This window comes from Brachyistius frenatus, unplaced genomic scaffold (assembly GCF_029030835.1).
Source record: "Brachyistius frenatus isolate BFR_SWC_R1_liver_20210118 unplaced genomic scaffold, ASM2903083v1 Contig_23, whole genome shotgun sequence".
NCBI lineage: Eukaryota > Metazoa > Chordata > Actinopteri > Embiotocidae > Brachyistius > Brachyistius frenatus.
Window position 1 is genome coordinate 3908800 of NW_027210622.1, and position 20882 is coordinate 3929681.

The window sequence follows — 20882 nt, forward strand, 5'->3', positions numbered from 1 at the left end:
TAACATATGGCAGATTTTTGGAGTAAATAAGGGTTTTCTTTAGCAAAAATGATAGATTTTTGATAGTGTACAAAGAAAGGTAGAATTATAAATACATTCAATAGTTCATATAGATCTCAGACTGGATTCATGTTACAGTTCATTGTCAATGTGATGGTTTAAAAACAATTGCAGATGAAAGTACATATATTACATGTACATATATTACAGAACACAGAGAAAAGTACATTGTATTTGATCGTAGTATCAAACTTTAAAACATTGACTTTATATATCGAAGTCCTGCAGGTTCCCCCAGCTGGGTCCCACTTTAACTTTGGCCTTCAGCTTCACATACAGTTTCACTGCTGACTCCATCTCCCTCTTCACTATCTGTGCAACCTGACGCAAAGAGAAGCTCGGTTGAGCAAGACATGTTTCTCTATAAGCAAATACTCTGCAGACATATTAAACATACACGCACAAAAAAAAAAAAACACATTCCAAACACCAGTCGTGAATTTATAACCCTAACAGTAATTTTCCTACCTGTATGAGGTCTTCTTCTGTGGTTTCGTAGATGAGTTCGTCATGTAGCTGCAGGATGAAGTAGGCCCCTCTGCGTTGAGACGTCCCGGCTCGGCGCTGATTACGAACTGACACGATAACGGGACACGAGTCATTTACGGACTATAACCCGATGCCGCGGTCACCTCTCGTCTGCGTGCGGATGTTTCAGTCACCTGAGCGTCTGTGCTGGTGAGACGGGGGAGCTGCAGGGTAGGTTTTTCGTAGCCGTTTCTGGATGTTCACCGTGGCGAGTTTGACAATGTCAGCAGCTGATCCCTGCACGGTCGTGTTCACCGCCTGACGCTCCGCCTGAACGAGCGAAGGAGACACGGAGTTGAATGTGAATTAAAAAAAAAACACAAAAAAAACACCACACACGAGTCACTCACACTTTACATATAAATTCTGGCGTACAAGTTTCGGATGGACACGCGTGCTTACATGAGCTTTGACGTGTGCGTTGGTGCTGGTGATTCCAGATAGGTATCTCCGACGTCCCATCAGCGTGTGAACGTAGCCGTCCTTTACACACTTCTTCACGGTCTGTTTAAGAAACGCATTAATCCCTGAAACACACGACAGGACACCGATGTAACCGTATCAGAGTGGCAGTTTATGAGTAACTTTTGCTGTGTTTAATGGCCCTGTCACTGTTACAAACTCATTTTTGTTCTACATGTACACTTTGGTCAAAAAAAAAAAAAAAAGGAAAAGAATCAGTTACATTACAAACAACTGCAGATACTACAACCAACACACGTAAATCAAAAAATAATCGATACCCTGTATGTTCATCCCTGGACCAGGAAGCCATGAGTGGGATCAAACACTGGTCCAGTCTTTCATACTCAAGTTTGTGGACCGATTCGAGTACTCCGTACGGGTACTTGCAGCGCACTGCATGCCTCCATACTTGACCGTTGAAAAACAAATGCATCCAAAATAGTGAGTGTAAGTATCAAAGTTTGGCACCCAGCCCGAGTCCCAGTGAGCACTTATGAACCACGAGCTTGCGGAGAGACTTCGGCGCTGTGGCAGTTTCCAGAAAAAAGGTCACGCACCTTTGTATCTGGCTTTGAAGCTCTCGATGTAGCAGGCCGCATCGTTCTCCTCAATTCCCATTTGCTCCCCCAAAGACTTTGCTCCCATCCCGTAGATGATGCCATAGCAGATCTGCAAACAACAAACACATGTACACCCCGGTGACGTTACAGCTGAGAATCTGCGCGTGTCCACGTTATCTTCTCTCTGATAGTAGTACCTGTTTTGCCTGTTGTCTGAGGCCGTCCTGCACAGACTCTGGGTCGACACTTTTCCACTCGGCAGCGATGCAGCGAAACACGTCTGCTCCTCCGTTCAGCACCTTGTGAACACACACACACACACACACACACACACACACACACACACACACACACGCAGCTATTTCAGTCTCTTTGTTCAGTGATATATATTGATGTTACGTTTTGTTGCTGTGCCACTGACCTGCAGGAGGCGCTGATCCTTTGAGAGGTGAGCCAACACTCTCAACTCCAGCTGAGAGTAATCAGCAGCTAATATCATCCCACCTACAGTTCAGCACAGACAGACACAGCTGACCAAAGCTACAGCCGGACGAGGTGATTATAAAGACAAAACAACTATATCATCACAGTAACCTGAAAAGGGAATGAAAGCATGTCTCATGCTGACAGAGAAGGCTGAGCCCGGTTCTGCAGGTCCAGCTGTAACTGAGGGCACCACAGGTCGTCTCGTCTTTCTGAAACAACAGAGTAAAAGAAAATAATTATGGCAGTCCATCTAAATCTAAATCTAAATCTACAATTCCAAGTCACTTTTGTTTATCTTAACTCTTAACGTGGTCAACTTTGGAGAAACCTCATGAAATTAAGATTATTCCCAGCATAGCACAGCATGTTATTTCTTCAATAGGAGGCCTTTTTAAAAAAAAATTTTTTTTTTTTTTTTTTACTTCTGTTTGTATATCTATATCTATTTGTATATTGTATATAATATCTCCACTCCCTACAAAGTTTTACTTTTAATTTAAACCCATTTAAAATGAAAGAAAGCAAGATTTAAATTATATTAACCTTTTGCACTGTGAAAATGATATACAATTTTTTTTTTTTAAACAAGATGTGGCATTTACACTCCCCTGGTAAACAACACATAAACTACACGTTTTAACGTACAAGGTAATACTGCAGTATTCAAATACCCACACGTGTTTCTCAAACAATTGCACATAATTTATCAAAAATTTGCAGATGCCAAAAATCTACAAGAGTGGAAACTATTAGTAAAGTTATGATTAGGGCAGTGTTTCCTGCACACTCTTTTGTTGACAGTAAAACACAGAGGTCATAGGTGTGGTGAACTTTGACCCAGAGAGGTTTTGACCTACCCTGGTTTGGTGATCATGTGGCAGCCGTCTTGTGAAGGTGGGCTCTCACCCACCAGAGTGGGCATGTAGATCTCAAAGTCTTTTGGGACATTCTGTATGTTGGGCTCAGTGAAGCATACTCTGCCTAAAAACAGAACAAACTGGGTCATTGCAGTCTTCATATTTACTACAGCTGAGATTATATTTGCTCAGTAGCAAGACTTCACTGGCATTAGGCGGTGGAGCATACGTATTGGTGTGTGTGGATGTGTTTTACCTGTGGCGGTGTGTGTCTGGGCGATGGGGTATATTCTGTCCATCTCCAGTGTGGAGTGATATTGCTTCTCCCTCTGCAGGGGGAACACCACTTTAGTCAACGCATTAGTGATCCGCCTCCACTCCAGAATGACACCTGGCAGCGGGTGCAGAGGACGAAGCTTCTCCAGAACATCCTGGTGCGGGATATGAACATCTTAGATCGAGGGAGGCAATTTGTGAAGAACAAAAACGACATCTGCATATATCGGTAATGGAAATTGGCCAAAAAAGTTACAGCTGCATATCCGATATCGACCAATCAACCAATCTTATATCCCGCAGCCCAAATAAAACAGTGTTTAGATGTGTCGGCAGTAATTTTGTACAGTGCTAAAGTGTCCCACCTTGGTGGTGCTGAACTGCTTTCCAAGTCGTACTCTGCCACCACCTCTCCTGGCGTAGCCCAGAGTCTTCTTACTTTTTGATCCACCTACATCACCGTTGGGTGGCAGGTGGAGCTCCAAGAACAACACCTGCCGCATGAAGGTGAGGACAAATAAAAGCCCGAGTGTTACCAATGCTTTGTTCTAAATATGCTTGCACACGTCCGTCGTTGACCAATATGCGGTTTGATTCAAAGACACAGCGGTGTTACAGAAGTGGTCCCGGACCTGTGCTACGTCGTCGACGCTGGTGAGGGAGAAGCTGTGACCTGCCAGGCTGTAAGCTTCAGATTCCAGCGCTGACAGTTTGGCTTGCATCACCTGTTTTTGTCTCTCGCACTCTTCGACACTGAAGCCGACTCCATTCAATTCCAACAGGGCCAAGCAAACCTGGGAAGGCATCTCTGTGCTCCTGAATAAATCTGACATATAAAAACAGTTATGTTAAAAGAAGGCCTGAATACCGCACTCTCACCACAGGACTTGTAGAGTGTGAGCTTCTTTTACCCAGTGTGCCTTCTTTCTCTAACTGGCCTGCGAGATGGTTCATGACGGCGAGTATGAGCACACTCGTGGTCGCTGCCCTGACACGAGGACAGTGTGAGTGGGGATTCCCGAGTCCGTCCAGCAGAGGTAATTCTTCAGGACAGTAGACGGCTACCATGTTGGGGAGAGTCCTCTCCTCACTGCCGGGGTCCAGCAGCCAGCATGCGACCTGTTGTAACCATTAAAAACAAAGCTGCAATAAGAAGTTTGTTTCTGACATTTTATCACATTAAAAGGTACTTAGCTAAACAAAGTATTATATAGATATAAAATGTTGTTTTTAAGGGACCAATGTGCAGAACTTGTGATAACAGCTTCATTAAAAGTATTCTTAAGGTCAAAGATTTTGTAGAAAAATGTGAGATCCTAATAATCATTGGAACAGCACTGTTCATACTTCTTTCTTTTTTTTTTTTAGTGTGGGAATGTTAAAATGGGCTCTACACAAAATCCCATTCAGTTTGTCTTTAGCAAAATCCATCTCGCGTGCGGTATTTCTGTGTTCTCACCTTTGAGTCTTCACAATTTCCCTCCAAGCTGATGCCACAGCTCAGCACCAGTCTCTTGTACACCTGGATGATGTCATACACAACTACCACGCTCTCTTTGTGAGCAGCTGACTGTCGGCTTAAACAGGCCTTCACCTGCTCCAGCCTCTCGCATATTGACAAATCCTCATCCAGCGGAGGAGGGGCCAGACTGGAGCTCAGACCTGAGGAGGAGCAGACAGACAGGCTGAACCAAGGAACTACTTTCTAGGCATCAACATGCATTTGTCTTTGTGATCAGTACCTCTGCTCTGCTCCTGCTGCAGAGATATATAGTAGGCATCTCTTGCTCCCCAGCAGACAGATACCCCAATCAATACGAGTCCGTCACTGTCCCTTACTGGAAACCCGTCAGCCTTGTTGAGCTTCTGATGAGCTGCTGACGCTGCACAGAAAACATGCATGGATGAGGAGACTGCATTCAACGCAGGCTATTTTAGGTTGTTTGCGTTGGAGCTGACTAAGCAGAACACAGGCGCTAAAAAAAAAATTACTTCTACACAAATACTTGTCAAATGACGTGAGTGCACGGCTGGCAACAGTTTATTTCTTATCTTCCTGTAAGTGCTTCAGTTACCTCGCTTGTGTTTCCCTCCTATTTCCCCCTCAGGCTGCTGTCTGTGCTCTGTCTTTTCACAGGCCAAAGCCAGGGAGTAGCGCTGCTTGCTTTTCCACTCTTTAATGAAAGTGTCAAAGACACGCCTGTCACTCGCCACGTCTATGATAGAGAAGGTCCCGGAGTTGCTAGAACAAGGCGACGTATCCTGGGACAGCTGAAGGGTGAAGCCTTCGTGAGTCCTGGCCAATTCTGTGTCAGAGAGAGGCTTCGGCCAGGGGGAGGATGGAGAAGCAGCGTCTGGAGGAGGGCTGAGGTTTGTGTCGGCGTCTAGCGAAGGTTTGCTTTTGGAACTTGACCGTGGAACAGTAAGAGGGGAGTGAACAGATGAGGTGGTCAGTTTTACTCGTGGTGTGACAGGTGGAGTTTCCTGAGTCGGGGGAATAAGGTTCCCAGCAGAGCTCGGCCTTTCTGTTGGATCCTCATCATCGGGTCGTGAGGGTTGTCCCTTCTCAGAGACAGCCTCAGCAGCAGCAGATTGGTCCTCTTTTTTTCTGCCAGCTTGCATCGAGGACTGTGGGATCACGGGATCACCTGCTGTGTTTGCAGCAGCGGGGTGTGTTTGGGTGGCTGTGAGGCCTCCTGTTTTGTTTTGCCAGGACTGGTCAGACATACTCGGCCAGCGGTCAAAGATCTCCTGTAAAATTGGGCTGCAGTAAAGAGCACTTTCAGCTGAGGTCTGGACAGGTGGGTGTCTTAAAACCGCATTGTCTGATGTTGTCTTTTCTTGCTCTTCATTTCTTATCTTTACTGGTTTCCTAATTTCGCCCTCGTCATTTATTGTTTCCTGTCTTCCACCTGGTTTCATGTCTTTTTGTGCATTATTATGCTGTTTAATTTGTTTTGTACAGCCTTGATTATTGCCATCCTTATCCCCGTCGTACTCAGTTGTAGTAGGAAGCTGTGACTGTGAATTTGACGGCTGTTCTTCATGCAGAACATGGTCTGTGTCTGGTTGTTGCACTGGATGATAGCCGTCCTCTTGGTCTATTTCAATTCTCTCTGTGAGTCTGAACAAACTCTGCCTCTCCAGAAAGTGCTCGCCGACCAGCAGCGAGTCACCCCACTCTGACAAGTTAAAGAAGGACTCGCCCCATTGGATTGCCTCCTGCTCCTCGGCTTCCTGGTTGGCGAGAATATCGCTGCGTCGTCTCTCCTGGGTTGATGGAAGAGGGCACTTGTCTCTGCCAGCCTGGCTGACCAATTCCTCTTCGTCTGATTGGTCGGGAACCCGGTGTGGGCTCAGACCTGCTAGCAGAGGGCTGTCATAAAGGCTGTCAAACAGGAAGCTGCTGCTTCTGTTAAGACTCTCAGAAGCAGCTTGATTAGCACCGGGGGCGTCATCATTACATGCACCTTCATCTTTATCCACGTTATCACCACCACCTGCGTCAGGAGAAATCTGTAGGGAAAAAAAAAAATCATATCGTCAGATTTTTAAAAGAGGTCAAATATTTCATATTCTCGACCATTTCAGTCTCTTACCTGGTGGCTGGTGTTAAGGATGAGCTCCATCTGGCTATCTGTGAGAGAAATATTGAATCTGGGTGATGCTTTGTCAGGGCCTTCAAGGCCATTTCTTCTCTCTGTGTTCTCCACCTGCTCTGCAGCTGCTTCCACTATTCCCACCTCTCTTACCGTTTGTGTTTCCACCAACTCATCCACACCTCTATCGCTCTCATCTCTGTGTCGGTATGCCTGCTGAACAATGATTCTCTCTGTCTGAGTGTCCAGTTCGAAGCTGTCACCGAAACTCTCCTCTGCCGCTTTAACGGCTCCATCTTCTTCCTCGTCTGTTTTATCTCCTGCGTACAGCTCAGGAGATGAAAACTTATCAACCTCTCCACCATCTGTCCTCCTTCGCTTTGCCTCAGGAGAGAGGATGGCAACAGAGGCAGGAGAGGCAGACAGAGGAGAGTCTGACATATTTGCATTTGTAGGTACAGAAACACCAGGACGGGTCTCTTGGGCAGGACCGGGAGTGGGAACAGTTGTAGGCATCTGACCTGAAGGCACTGTCGAGTGTGATGTCTGTGCAGTCTCTAAATGATCTTGTAGGCTTTTCTCAGTTTGTATGGAGTGGAGGACTTTGCTTAAGGCTCTCGAGTGTTTCAAGATACCTGACTGCACCGGTGAGGCATTAAGCCCCGCGTTACAGCCTCCCTTTGCTGTCCTTGTGGGAACATTTTTTTGTTCTACCCGTGATATCGGGGCTCTAAAACGCGGGGGCGGCATCGGAGGGGGTGAGGGCTGAGGCGGAGGCAGCGGGTGAGGCACAAGGCTGCATTCAATCTCAGCCAGCTCCTGTGTTAGGCTTCTTTCAGGAACAGGCCGATTTGCCTGATGGTTCTCTGGTCTGATAGAGGCAATCCCTTTATTTGTTTCTCCTTTGTTTGGCATTGTTTTTTCGCATACTTCCCCTTCTTGGTCTGACCCCGTGTTCTCTTTTATTTCCCCTGCATTTTCTCTGTCATTTGCCAGTGATTTACTTGTCTCTGCTGTCGCCGTTTCTTTGCCTCTTTCCATTGGCTCTTCTTTGGCCTTTTGTTGGATTTCTGGTTCAGCCTCGTCTTCCTCTCTGGGCTCCTCCAATATCACTTCAGCTTCACACTTCTCCCGCTCTCTTCTGGCTTCTCTTTCTCCTCGTCTTTTTTTCCTCTCAGCCATCTGTTTCTTGCTTTTGAAATCTCCCTCTCTATGCTTGTCAGTAACTCCCCTTTTGATCTGTTGATGCCTTTTAGTAGTGTCTCTCTGTGCTTCATGCGAGCTGAGATACGAGTTACACGAGGTGTCTGAGTCCTCACTGTGATGGTCGTCGTGGCTGTTTACAGCAGGAGCCCCGGGAGTTAGTGTTGTTGGATCCCAATGAACTCCTAACTGGGCCAGGTCTTCTTGAAGAAGGAGCCTCGCCTCTGACACGATCTCGACGGCTGCTTCCTGTTCTGTCAGAGCCCGTCCACCGGAGACCCAGACGCAGCGGAGGCTTCGTCTCTCGGCTGCCTCCGTCTCACTCTCATCCACTGCACGCTTAGAGCTGATGAAGGCAGACAGTACAACACTGGCTTTATATCTGGAGTCAAAGTTTTCAGGAGATTACAACTTAGAGTGCAGGACTGACGTTACAGTTACAGAAGGTTAGGGTTTAAGAGGAGTTTACGATACTGTACCTGCTTCTATCACCTTGGCTTTTTCAAAATGAATGAATGGTGCATCTTTGGGCAGTGTAATGCCTGTACACTTTAAACCACAAATTTATTTAAGTGGAAAACTTGATTTCAAGTGTACCACTACTTTCTGTACTTCAACTGTTTTTCCGCTAGTCTTGGAGTGTGATGTACTTCCAATTACACTGTGTTGGCAGTGTAATTGTGGCTGCATCAGGATTCATCAGCATTACCTTTTTTTGATCAATTCAAGTTGATTTATTTGGATTATGCCGCTTTGCTGTCTCTCGACCTCTGTCTGTTCTCTACCAGGTACCACAGGTTCTGTTATTTAGGGTTTTTAAGTTTCGCCCTAAAATTAAATGTATTTCTTTAAACAAGTTCTTATTGTCTCATTTATTATTTTTTATTTCTTTAAAACTAATTTATCTGCAAGTTATTAAAGCAGACAAATTCCCTTTTTTTTTGTCTCATTTTGAGGTAAACTTGATCATTTTGCATTAAAACCTTATTTTTTGTCAGTGTCAGAGCAATTTCTTTTATGAATTAACTCTATATATAAATAAATCTATTATTTCTTAGAAGTACTGATATTGGTCAAGTCGAAATGAACAGAGGACACAGTGAGAGATGATGCACTATATTTACAAGAATCCAAACAACATGAATTTGCTGTTTAGGCCTTAAATAATTGTTTATGGGGTTTTTGGGATGTATGTGATAAGCTGATTTAGTTCTTTAGGTTAGTTGTTAAAAAAGTTCCAAATAAATGTCAGCATCTGCACTGCACAAACTAGGTGCTATGCTATGAACCCATCTGTTCTCGAGGGACAAATATCCTTTTTTTTTTTTTATATATGTTCCTATATCTTTTTTATATAATAATATAACACAAACACACAAACACACACCTACCTCTTAAATGGGACCGCATTACGCAAGGCTTTCTCCACATCGGCTACAGTAGCCCTGGCTAGTTCTGCGACAGTACAGAGGCCCTGTGCGTAGAGCGCTCTGGCTCGCGTTGCATTCAGGAGGGAAACCCTGACCAAGTCGACCAGCTCCCTCTGGACTCCAAAGCTCAGCCTGGTCTGGTACTGAGACAACAGTAGCTCCATGTTGTACCAGCCCAGACGCTTGCAGAACACTCCCACCATACCTGAGGAGATGGGGAAAAAAGATCTGAGAGTCTCCAGTCACTGAATTATCAATGTACTGCTTTTTCTTCTGTTTTTCTTTAGGTGTCCTGGTTTGTCAGCACAGATCATTGATAAAACAAAATACAATCAGTTAGAGGTGTCGAGTTTACCCAGAGAAACATTGTCTGAGACACATTTAAGCAACTAACCCTGATTTACACTCGGACCTAATAAACCATCTCACGGGACCTTGATGCAAAAGTAACACAAGCCCCTACGAATGACTGATATCTGATTCTAAATCATCAGCTAATCAAATAAAGTACATATTCTGCAAACGTATCAATCTAAAGTGTTCCTGCTTCTTCTGTTGAGTTACTATACCTGTTAATGCCTTTCCTGTTTAATATAAAGTCCTGTGCAGAATTTGCGTGCAGTGTACTCGACAGAGTAACATGTGCTCTGTTTAAATCCTCAGAGACGTTGTTGTACACAATGCATCCAAAATCACAGCTTCAGCTTGCCAACATTCTTTAAGTGTGTACCTGCATACGTGGAAGCAGACTGCTGGAGAGACTGTAACTGCCCACGATTGCAGTTGTATTTGGATGCAACAGTTCCCAAAGGCACCTCATTGACCAGATCCTGCAGCACAAGAGTGGTGAAAAATCTGAGAGATGATGAAAAAAAAAAGACAAGGAGGTGAATGAGAATGGAAGACCCCAGCTAATCAAACAATTCAACTTTTAGTAGATACATCCTTCAGGTTTTTTTTTTTAAGCTTATGTCTCTTTCTCCTCTGAGTCAGCTTCCATCCAAAGGTCAGATCATTGTGCAAACAATAAACACATGAACAAGATATTGTAACTCAATATTAAACCCTAATCCAACGATAAACACTGCAAAGTTCATTTGATGTTTAATACATCAGAGTTTAATCAACTGCATTATGACAGGTTCTCGTCCAAAACAGACTTTTCTAAGTGTTATAAAGGTACCTTTAATACAGGGAAGTTGTGTTGAATTAAAGTAAATTGCTCAGCTGTCAGTAAAACTAAAAGCTGTGAGTATATTTGTTTGGAATATTAAATTAAGTAAGTACTTCCAAGTCGCATGTTGTTAAATGTTTTTTTAATATATAATGCTCACGTTTTTTATTTCTGTTGGTGATTTTTTTTTTTTTAATTTTTAAAGTTAAACAGGAGAAAACTAAAGGTCAATAGAGATCATTAAATGATGTACATACAGCTTGCGTAACTAACATTAACATGTGTTTTACCGTTTATGAATAGCCATCTGTCTGTGCTGCTTTTCTGTCTTGGCGACAACTTTGCCGCCGACAGATCGAGCGAGGAAGCCTTCCTGGACGCCGACCAGTTCTGCTACTCTCTTCATCGATGACGACAGCTGCTCCCACAGACAGAAGAACTGATACCAGTCTATCGTCGTCCACTCAGCGTACAGCGGAGTGATCTGAAGAGATATCGGCCACCGAATATAAAACACTATGCTGTGGAGGACTGGTGTACAGATGACGGTTAGAATAAGGATTTACCTACTGTTAGGTGTGTATTAGAAAGGTTAAAGGGGGAGCAGATAGTCAACAGACATTCTTTAAATAAACTATAATATAATGTGTACCAAATATAGAATGTGCAAATCATTCTCCAGTACAAAGCTCTTCATGGCCCGCTGGAGATCTGCAAATATTCCCAGAGCCTCAGGAGGAGAGAGGGAGGAGGAAAGGGTGGCGGCACCAAGCTGGGTTGGACAGTACCGCTCATCTGTATACGAAGAGACATGAGAGGATGAACAGAAATTAATTCATGGCAGGCTCAAGTGATTTACTGTGAGGTACAAAATCAAAGAAAAAAGTGAATTTTCTTTTCTTTACGACCAATGTATTTCTTAATTGTTAGAATAATTGTTACCATCACAGTACTGGAGGTCAACTCATAATATAACAGTGATATTTAGTAAAGCATGAATATAGCAGATAATAAGGTGGCACTGTGACGATTGTAGCTTTACCTCCTCCTTCCTTTTTAATACTAATGAATTCATTCTCCATCAGCCACTCAACACAGGCCTCAATAGTTCCTTTGTTGGTGTCTTCATTCGACTCTTTCTTGCCGTCACATTTCACACTGGCAGCCAGAAGTGAGCACGAAGCATACAATCTCACATCCTGTGGTGTGCTGGCTACACCTCCGACAATTATCTGCGAGTCAGAAGGATGTGAATAAAAGACATAAAACACTAATAGACATCTTGATTCAGCTGCTTGTTTTAACTACCTTAACCATGCATGATATTAAATGGTGGGATATCTACTGCAAAAGCAGGAATTAATCTGAACCATCAACATTAATCATTTCCTTTATTGCTAATTTAAGTTGATACCTCCAGGATGGCTCGCAGCATGCTAGTGGTGACACCTTCGCCTTCTCTTCTCACCAGGCAGCTGCTGATTGGCTGAAGAACACCCTTAAGGAGACTAATACCTTTCTGGCGCTCTGCCTGTTTACACACCAGCACACTTTCACCTAAAGGGGAAGAACAAAAGGATGTGATGGCAAGGAAAACAGTAGTTTTTAATTAATATTTCAAGAAAAAGAAGCCGTTATTCAATACCGACTGTAGACACCCATCTGTACCTTTAGTGTCCACTCCTTTTCTCCCCGCTCGTCCAGCCATCTGTTTGTATGTGAGCGGGTCCAACAAGTGTCCATTGAAAGTAGGGGTTCTGATGATGACCCTGCGAGCTGGTAGATTAACACCTGAAGAAAGAGTAGAGGTGGCAGCCAGGACTCTGACCATGCCCTGACGAAAAGCTCCCTCCAGCACGTCCCGCTCATCAAATGTCAAACCTGCAGAGTCAAACCATGCCTCTTTTACATAATGAAAAAAAAGCAGTTTCATTTAGTCAAGAAGGTTGAAGGGTGTATGCGCTCACCAGCGTGGTGGAAGGCCACCCCCCATGGCACGGTGCGCTGCAGGATGGGGTCTAAGCCGGCCGGAGTTCGTCTCAACTGGGCCATTACGTCCACGAGTCCCTCCAGATGCAGACACACCGGCTGGGGTTCAGCTTCACCCTGACGATCTGAAAAATAAAAACACACCACAATCTAAACTTTCATACACAGTTCTTTATAGTTTTACTTCTACAAACAAAACAAAAATTGTGAATAATATCACAAACGAAAATGCTTTAAAACAAGCTGCAGTTTTACTCCATCTCACCATGAAATACAATTATGTGGTAAATATTTGTATTCAGATTTCACGTACCCGTATGTCTGAGGTTGTAGAACTCTCTGGCGATGGTGTCGGCCAGTTTCTCACACCAGTTCTTTGAGGGGCAGAATAGCAGCACAGAGTGACCCTCTCTCACTGTCTCATAGCACAAGCTCACAATGTGGTCATCGTCACCCTTTAAGGAGTAAAGAGTTCGTATTACTGGTCATGAGAGAGAAGGCATCAGTCATGATAACACACTCACACTGGATCATGTCTGGACTTCTACTCCGTCTCAGTTACCTTAATGACGAGTGCAGGGGTGAACTGCCGGACCGCAGAGAGGCTCTTGTCGTAGAAGTTGCAGCCCACCTTGAGATGCTCCTGCAGGGGTACGGGTCTGTAGTCTGTCTGGTAGAGCTCTGCACCTAACCAGCTTGCCAGGAGTGAGAGGTTTGGCAAAGTGGCACTCATACCTATTATCTGTACACCATCAGAAAGAGACCTGTAGAAAGACTGATTAACACATTTTGCAGAGGGATATGAAACAGTGTACATCCAGAAAGAGTTGTTAGACCAACAGACACAGACCCTGTGGTGTTCTGCTTCTGAGCGATGAAGCGGATTTTGGTCAAGAGCAATTCGAGCAGGTATCCTCTTCCAGAATCTCCAACCATATGTAACTCATCTACCACCACCATACCTAGCAACACAAAAATAACAAACCTTAAATTAATTCTCTATCATCAATATTTATGAATACACACTAAAAGGGCATCAACCAGAGCTGTCTTTCTATGTTCATTTTATGCCACTATTAAAGTATAAGCCTAATTATAGTTCGATAATGCACCTCAGGAAGAAGAAGAGCCATGTATTGGCACTAAACAGTGGAATATATAAATACAAATTAAGTTTCTGTTTGCCCTGTAGGCTTTGCAAACAAAAAATGTAAAGGGAAGATATGACTTAAATAACAACTAACTGCTTCTGAAATGTAGAAAGAAGTGACAGAAAATGACAACGTAATCAAAATAAACACAATTTACTATAGTGGCTTTAATTTTCCCATCATGCCATTTAACTATTGTAGAAGAACTGGGCGCAATGAGATGATGTCATTAAAAGAGCACCAGTAAAACCTCAAAGGGGTAAAAATGACATGAAAAAAGTGGCAGAAATATGACATTTCTCTCTTGAATATGTAAAATGACCACAGGCAGGTGATTATGCAATCATGTTTATAGGACCAAGCTGCAACTATTAAGTATTTTCTATTAGAATGTATTTTATTGCTTTTTTTTTTGAGACGTCAAGGTGAAGTCTTGTTACCTGCTTTGTCCAACAAACATTTCAAAACTCAGATATGTTCAACTTAGAGGGTTGTAAAGCAGAGCACAGCGGGAAACCGTCATACTAAAGAAGCGGCACTCAGCAAATGTTTCACATACATTTTCTGTCAACTGGTTAACTGGTAAATTGACTAATTGTTTCAGCTCTACACACAATTATAACAGATGCATTACCTAGAAGACCCATATTATCCTCTTCAATGAGTCTGTTGATGAGAGAATTGGCTTTTTCTATGGTGCAAACCGCGACATCCAGTGCTGAGAAGCCTCCAGCAGCCGAGGTGCTGCCCATGTAGCCCTCCACACGAACGCCCGCCTCCTCAAAGACACTCTGCAGGGTAACAGATACAAATATGTGCAATTAAGATGTACACACAGACACACAAACAAAACATTGTCCACAGCACCATGCAGGAATTTTTGTGTCCACTTTTCCCTCACCTGAAGGTAGTGCATCTTTTCTTTGGCCAGAGAGACAAATGGCAGAATGAAAAGAGCTTTTCTTTTGGTCTCCAACACTCGCTTCATCAGCAGCAGCTCGGACACCAGAGTTTTCCCTGCACTGGTAGGTGCTGAAACGCCAGAAATAAATGGTAAAAACAGAACAACGGTGACAGGCGCTCAAGGCGCCACTTTGTAGAGAGATGTTCGGGTTCTTACCAGAGTACACCAGGTTACCTCCCTGCAGCACCTGCCCAACAGTGAGGCACTGAGCCTGCCACTCGAACATCCGAGTCACTCCGTGTTTCTGGTATCGCTTAAGGACGGGCTTTGGTAATCCCCAGCTGGACAACAGCAGCTTTTCACTTTGCTCCACGGGAGCACACAAGGCAATGCCTGCAGTAGAGCACAAGGTACTTCACACACATGGTTTTAAATCAAGCACAAGTTTGATTTGAAGGTCCAGTGTGGAGCATTTAGGGGAATCTATTGGCAGAATTTCACACAATATTCAGAACTATATTTTCATTCGTGTACAAATACCTGAATCTAATCATCTTTGTGTTTTTTCTTTACCTTTGAATGAGCCTTTTATATCTACACAGGAAGCAGGTAATCTTCCATAAAGCGCACCATGTTGCACAGCTGGTGCTAGATTAGATCAGCAGGAGGGACGCTCTGCCTGTGATTGGTTGTTACGTCGCAGAAGGTGAGCGTTCGGGATAGGGACCAGTTGATTAACAGTGAAACAACCTTTAGCAGCAGCGTACAGTTCAGGGCGTGCGTCCCTCCGGCTGATCCAATCTAAACAGCCACCGCAATGCACAAAAGAACAAATTAAAAACTGTCTCCAGACGGGGTTTTCACATTTTTCGTAGATTCCCTCCTTTAAGTATGGTGACAAAGTGCATTTTACATGGGAAAGAAAAATCACATTTCCAGGTGAACACAAGGAACACAATCTCATTGGATGTAATTCAGCTAAATTATACAATCTGCTTTTCCTTGGGATCATTTAATTAAAAGTGTTTTTTGGACACCACTTAAGGACAGTAGAAATTGAAATAATAGGATCATCCTTTATTAAAAGGTCTTGAAGGCCTGACTTGAAGAGGGTCTGGGCATCAAATCTGATTTCAAGACCTTTATTATTTGTTTTCTGCTTATGTTACACGTGTATTTTGGTACAGTGTTCTGTCAATTTAAAATACTTTAGTGGTTGCCTTTGAGGGAATGGCGCACCTTACGTTCTTCTCAGTTTAACCCGTCCATGCAAGCGTATCATTTCTGAAGATATAATAAAGAATAATAATATCTGACTCCACTGGGAACCCTGGTCTGCATTGCCTTTACAGAACACAACGGCAAGATTGCACTTATAACACTTACAAGTTGGAAGTTTCTGAATTAAGGTGGTAACAAATTACTACCACACTGGACTCGACGTGAAAGAGATCAATAACAGATCATGTGAAAACAAAGAAGAGGTTTTAAAGGCTGTGCTTAAAATACTTCACCTGGCTGAGGTGGCGTGTCGCTGACTGTGCTGATCTCTAAGCCGCTGGGGACTGTGAGCACAGAGGCGGACTGATTCTGTAACGACTGCTGGAGTTTGGCCCTCTTCGTAGCTGCTGCTAGGCGGTTGGGGCTAAACAGGATATAGTCCCCGGACACATCCGGAGGTGGATCAGCGTTCTTGCAGGACCCACGTTTGTCTTTGCTACGAGGAGACCTCTTTCTTCTGGGCCTCTGTCTGAGAAACAGCGCAGAGTCACAAAATCAAATGTTTATAAATTGAAGTGAAATAAACACTGGACAGTAATGTTTAGTTCAGACTTACATGCCAGAGCCGCCTGCTTGCTGACTATTCTGTATTTCTTGACAAGGTAGAACGCCGACACAAGCAGAAGCAGGCTTGTTGTTTTCTGGACCCCTCTGAGCGGCCTCCACTTCCTCAGAGTCCTCGCTGAAGAGTAGCTTCTGAGCGAGGTCTTTGCAGTCAGGTCCCCCCCCATGTCTCTTACGATCCCCTCTATGCTCACACACTCCTTCCTGGGGGAGAGGAGCTCTCCGGGGTCTTTGGTCTGGGGGCCGAGGAGGTGCTCTGTCCATGATCTTTACCGTGTGACTGTCCTTTTTACTGTGTGTGGCCTGTGGAAGGGGCCCGACGGGAGCGAAGGACGCTGACGATGCTTGTACTTCCTGAGCATGTCGGTCTAAGGTTGTTGTGCAAACATCAGGCTTGACGGAATCAACAACATCCAGCGCCTGCAGCATCTCTTCATCAAGAGCAAAAGTTGATTTGCCCTGCAGAAGCACAGCTCCTCCACCCTGAGACAGAAACTCGTACAAGTCATCAGTGTCATGTCGATGAAAAAGATGATAGAGAGATTAAAAGACAACCTCTCTCTCTCTCAAACTGTCAAACTCACCATGTGGTTGTTTCTGCGTGTGGTCTGTGATCTGTTTGTTTTGTCTGACAGGTTGCAGGTTTTCTGAAACGCTGTGTCTCCTTCTGGTGGCTCCTCCTGAGCTTGGAAACTGTGCTCAGAAGAAAGTAGATTCGTAACAGGTATGACTTGTATTAATCATATTAGAAATGTCATGTTAAGACATTGAATATGTCTCCAGGAAACCTTAAAAACTTGGTCCTGATTCTTCTAAATCAGTCCGCAACATGAATACAGTGAAAATATGTTAACGTACCTGCTTTTCTTTTTGATCTGGTGCTGTCCCATGTAGCTTTTCTTTCTCACAGGACCCTTGGTGCTCATACTGACCAAGTTGTACAGGTGTTGACAAACACCGGAATAGGTGGATGTTAGTTAACATGACATAAATCTAACTCTTGACACGGGCTTATAAACTAAGTTTCATGTTTATCCAAACAATCGTCAGCGTCGATTTAATTATTTTGGCTGCTAAGTATAAACTATTGGTTTGGCAGCGCAAACCAAATCTGTAATCAAAAAGACCGCCGGAGTGCCACCCGGTGTTTCACTAAAACTGTCCGGCGGAATAGATTCTCAGCGTACTACGGTTCCCATGTGCTACAACTATTACTACCAATACTGCTACTACTATTACAACCATTATTAATAATGACAGAAATACTAATCTATTAATACTAAATAGTGATTCTTTTTTTTCTTTTTCTTTTTTTTTTAATTAAAAACTGCCTTTGTTAATTAAACATGTGGTTGTTTTTGGCCAAACTGGCATTTCATTGTATTGTATAATTTTGAAAAGTTATACAATTATTCAATTATACCGTTTAAAAAAAATAGACAAAAAGCCTATTATAGGAAAATAGGTGGATGAATACAATTTGAGCGGGATACACAGTGTAAATGCACTTTTATGATTCAAATATTTCATTTCCTAATTTTCTTTGGCGTAAATAAGCTATTCATATTAAAATATAATAGCCTACCATTTATAAACTATAAATAATGAATTGTATGGTGAAAACATTCTCTCTGAACTGTCAGTGTTAAGTAATATTTATAAACACAGAATTTTTTGTGGAAGTGATTTGATACATTGATTTTTACTAATATTAATAAAGTTTTTGTCAAGTAAACAGGAAGGTTTATGGACAAATAATCAATAGTAAACGTTCAAAACTTGGTTTTGAGTCATAAACCTTACACATTTTTAAAAGACATTCATAGTGTTTCATCAACAAAAATGTAATTTCGACAGTCAAAATCAATAACAAAATTGCTTTATTAACAAACTGACGCGGCCCTTTCCTTCATCTCGAACGGCCCGTAGTCTGCCCGGTAGATGTTCAGGGCATTCTGCAGGGAGATTATACTGGACTCATGTTTTAAGCACACTGGGGTTTCAGCTTGAGTCAGTTTCCTTCCTCAGTAGTGCATCATCCATTATATTAGTGAAAGTTTTAACATGCCTCATTATTTTTAAGAGCAATTTGTAATGTATGGGGGATTTTAGTGGAACACTAAGGCTTGTGCCACAATAAAAGCCACTGTAAAATAATATAAAACCACACAGTGCTGATAGTCTCTTAAGTCATAATGTCACAGGCATAATGGTACAGTGGTTAGTGCTGGTGCCTCTCAGTGAGAAGGTCATTGTTTCCATTGCTGCTGTAGACAAGCATGTCAGGTCCAAAGACTTTCAGATTGTTCAAAATATGAAAAGAAAGGCATATTGTTGGAAATATGAAAAAAACATTTACGTGATGTGGTTGAAAATATGAATAAAAGTTATACTATAGCATGTAGTATTATTTCAAATGTTGTCCAAAATCGCACAAAAATGTCATGCTATAGCATGTCGTCCAAAATAGGAAAAACAAAATCATACTATAGCATCTTCTCAAAAGCACAAAAGAAAGACACAGTATCACATGCACAATGGTGCAGTGGGTAGTGCTGTTGCCTTGCAGTTAGAAGGTCATTGGTTTGATTCCAGCTGGAGACAAGCATGTCAAGTCCAAACAATTTTATTTTGTTAAAAATATGAAAAGAAAGGCATATTGTTGGAAATGTGAAAAAAAAAACATACACATGATGTCATTGAAAATATTAATATAAGTTATACCATAGCATGTAGTATTATTTAAAACGTTGTCCAAACTACAAAAAAAAAAAAAAGTATATTTTGAACGTGCTATAGTATGACCTTTATGTCATATTTTGGACGACATGCTATAGTAGGACTTTTTGGACACCACGGGCACATCGATCGACAAAAACAAATTCTTATGATAACTTTTAATTCCAAACATGTTAAGAGGGCACAGACTCAATTTCAAGTCGGTCCGACAAAATCTGAAGGAGGAGTTTGTTGAAGTACAACATGTGCAAATCGCCAAAAATGGCAACTAAATTCAAAATGATGGGACTTCCTGTTGAGTTGACCTAACGGTGCAATGTAACTTTTTTTGTACGTCTAGGTGTGATACACATGTCCACCGAATTTCATGCATGTAGGTAAATGGAGCCGCCGGGGCATCTGTTTAGGGGGCGCTAGTGAGCCATTTGGCCACGCCCACTCGCGACTCCACTAAAATACCAAATTTTTCGCTGGGAGAGACGGGTGTACCAACTTTCACGAGTTTTTGAATATGATAAAGCCTCCAAAAATGCAGTTGTTTACAGAGAATCATAATAATCACTTGGATAACAACAGGGCTTTCGCACCATCGGTGCTCGGGCTCTACTAATAGACAGTAGAATAACAAATAACAAAAGTATAAAATAAGTAAATAAATAAAATAAAATTACATAAACATAGATGGATTTAAATATATACATTCTCTTGATGCAAAGATATCATAGGAGAATATATATATATATAGTTTATAATGACCTCAAAATTGTGATTTTCATTTTCGAAATATGTAATAACATTTTTACATTCAATTTTAATATCTACATTTTACCCATTATATAATCTTCCATTCTACACCAGAAAATAATTGAATGTGTGCAATGGTAAAATAAATGTATTTATGATTCTGGTTCATTATTACAGAAATTACATTTGTTTTCTATGTCTGCCACTGGGCGGCTTCCGAGTTGGAAAGCAGCATCACCGGCGTAGCAGCGCGTACATCGTTTCCACAAAACCCATGCACACCAAATCCTATCCGTTCACTTACAAAAAAAAAAAAACCCCCCAATGCGGACAGTCTGTTCCAAACATTTGATTTGAGGAAAAAAAAAAAAAATCTAATTTTCATGCAGTCTGAACTCAGCCTTACCTTTGAATAAATAAAAAAAAATGAACAGAAGCAACATTGGCCAAAATAATCATGTTGCCAAAAGTTAGTCTGTAAATGAAAGCCAGCCAGCAACTATTAAAGTTAACAGTTGCTGGTTAGCTTTAATCTAACAGTTCGTTAGAGCACGGAGCTAGACTTAATTGCACTAATTAAATGGGAGTCCCTCAATCACCCACCACACCAGCTACCAGGGTTGCAACAGCCGACCAATTAAATTTCCTTAAACAGCCCTGCATTTACATACCGTCTAAAAGAAAGAAAAGTCACAAAGGGTGGCAAACATCATAAATATAGATTTTTTTTTAAATCCTTTTAGAAAAACATTATATCTTAACAGTAAGCACACGGGCTACACCGAATATTTTAAGACTCACAAAGATGATGACATTTGCGTAGTTTAGGGACGGTCAATCTTGACTCCTCTCATCTTCTCTGCTCTTGTTTT

General features: G+C 42.5%; 1 protein-coding gene across 1 annotated transcript; it reads right to left on the reverse strand.

The window, feature by feature from the left end:
• Positions 1-54: 54 nt before the first annotated feature.
• Positions 55-17526, reverse strand: polq (polymerase (DNA directed), theta). Its single transcript, XM_069697150.1, has 35 exons — positions 17386-17526; positions 17112-17220; positions 16520-17010; positions 16197-16432; positions 14899-15075; positions 14680-14810; positions 14413-14569; positions 13478-13589; positions 13190-13391; positions 12941-13082; positions 12606-12752; positions 12307-12519; positions 12053-12195; positions 11681-11870; positions 11291-11433; positions 10929-11122; positions 10195-10319; positions 9426-9669; positions 6832-8380; positions 5308-6748; positions 4975-5115; positions 4692-4894; positions 4144-4351; positions 3865-4058; positions 3598-3726; positions 3213-3387; positions 2957-3080; positions 2208-2308; positions 2035-2117; positions 1811-1912; positions 1611-1722; positions 991-1115; positions 723-858; positions 529-635; positions 55-381 (listed from the first exon to the last, which is right to left on the reverse strand). Exons 1-35 carry the CDS (start codon positions 17451-17453, stop codon positions 268-270), a joined length of 8268 nt encoding a protein of 2755 aa, XP_069553251.1. The 5' UTR covers positions 17454-17526; the 3' UTR covers positions 55-267.
• Between the last annotated feature and the right edge of the window lie 3356 nt (positions 17527-20882).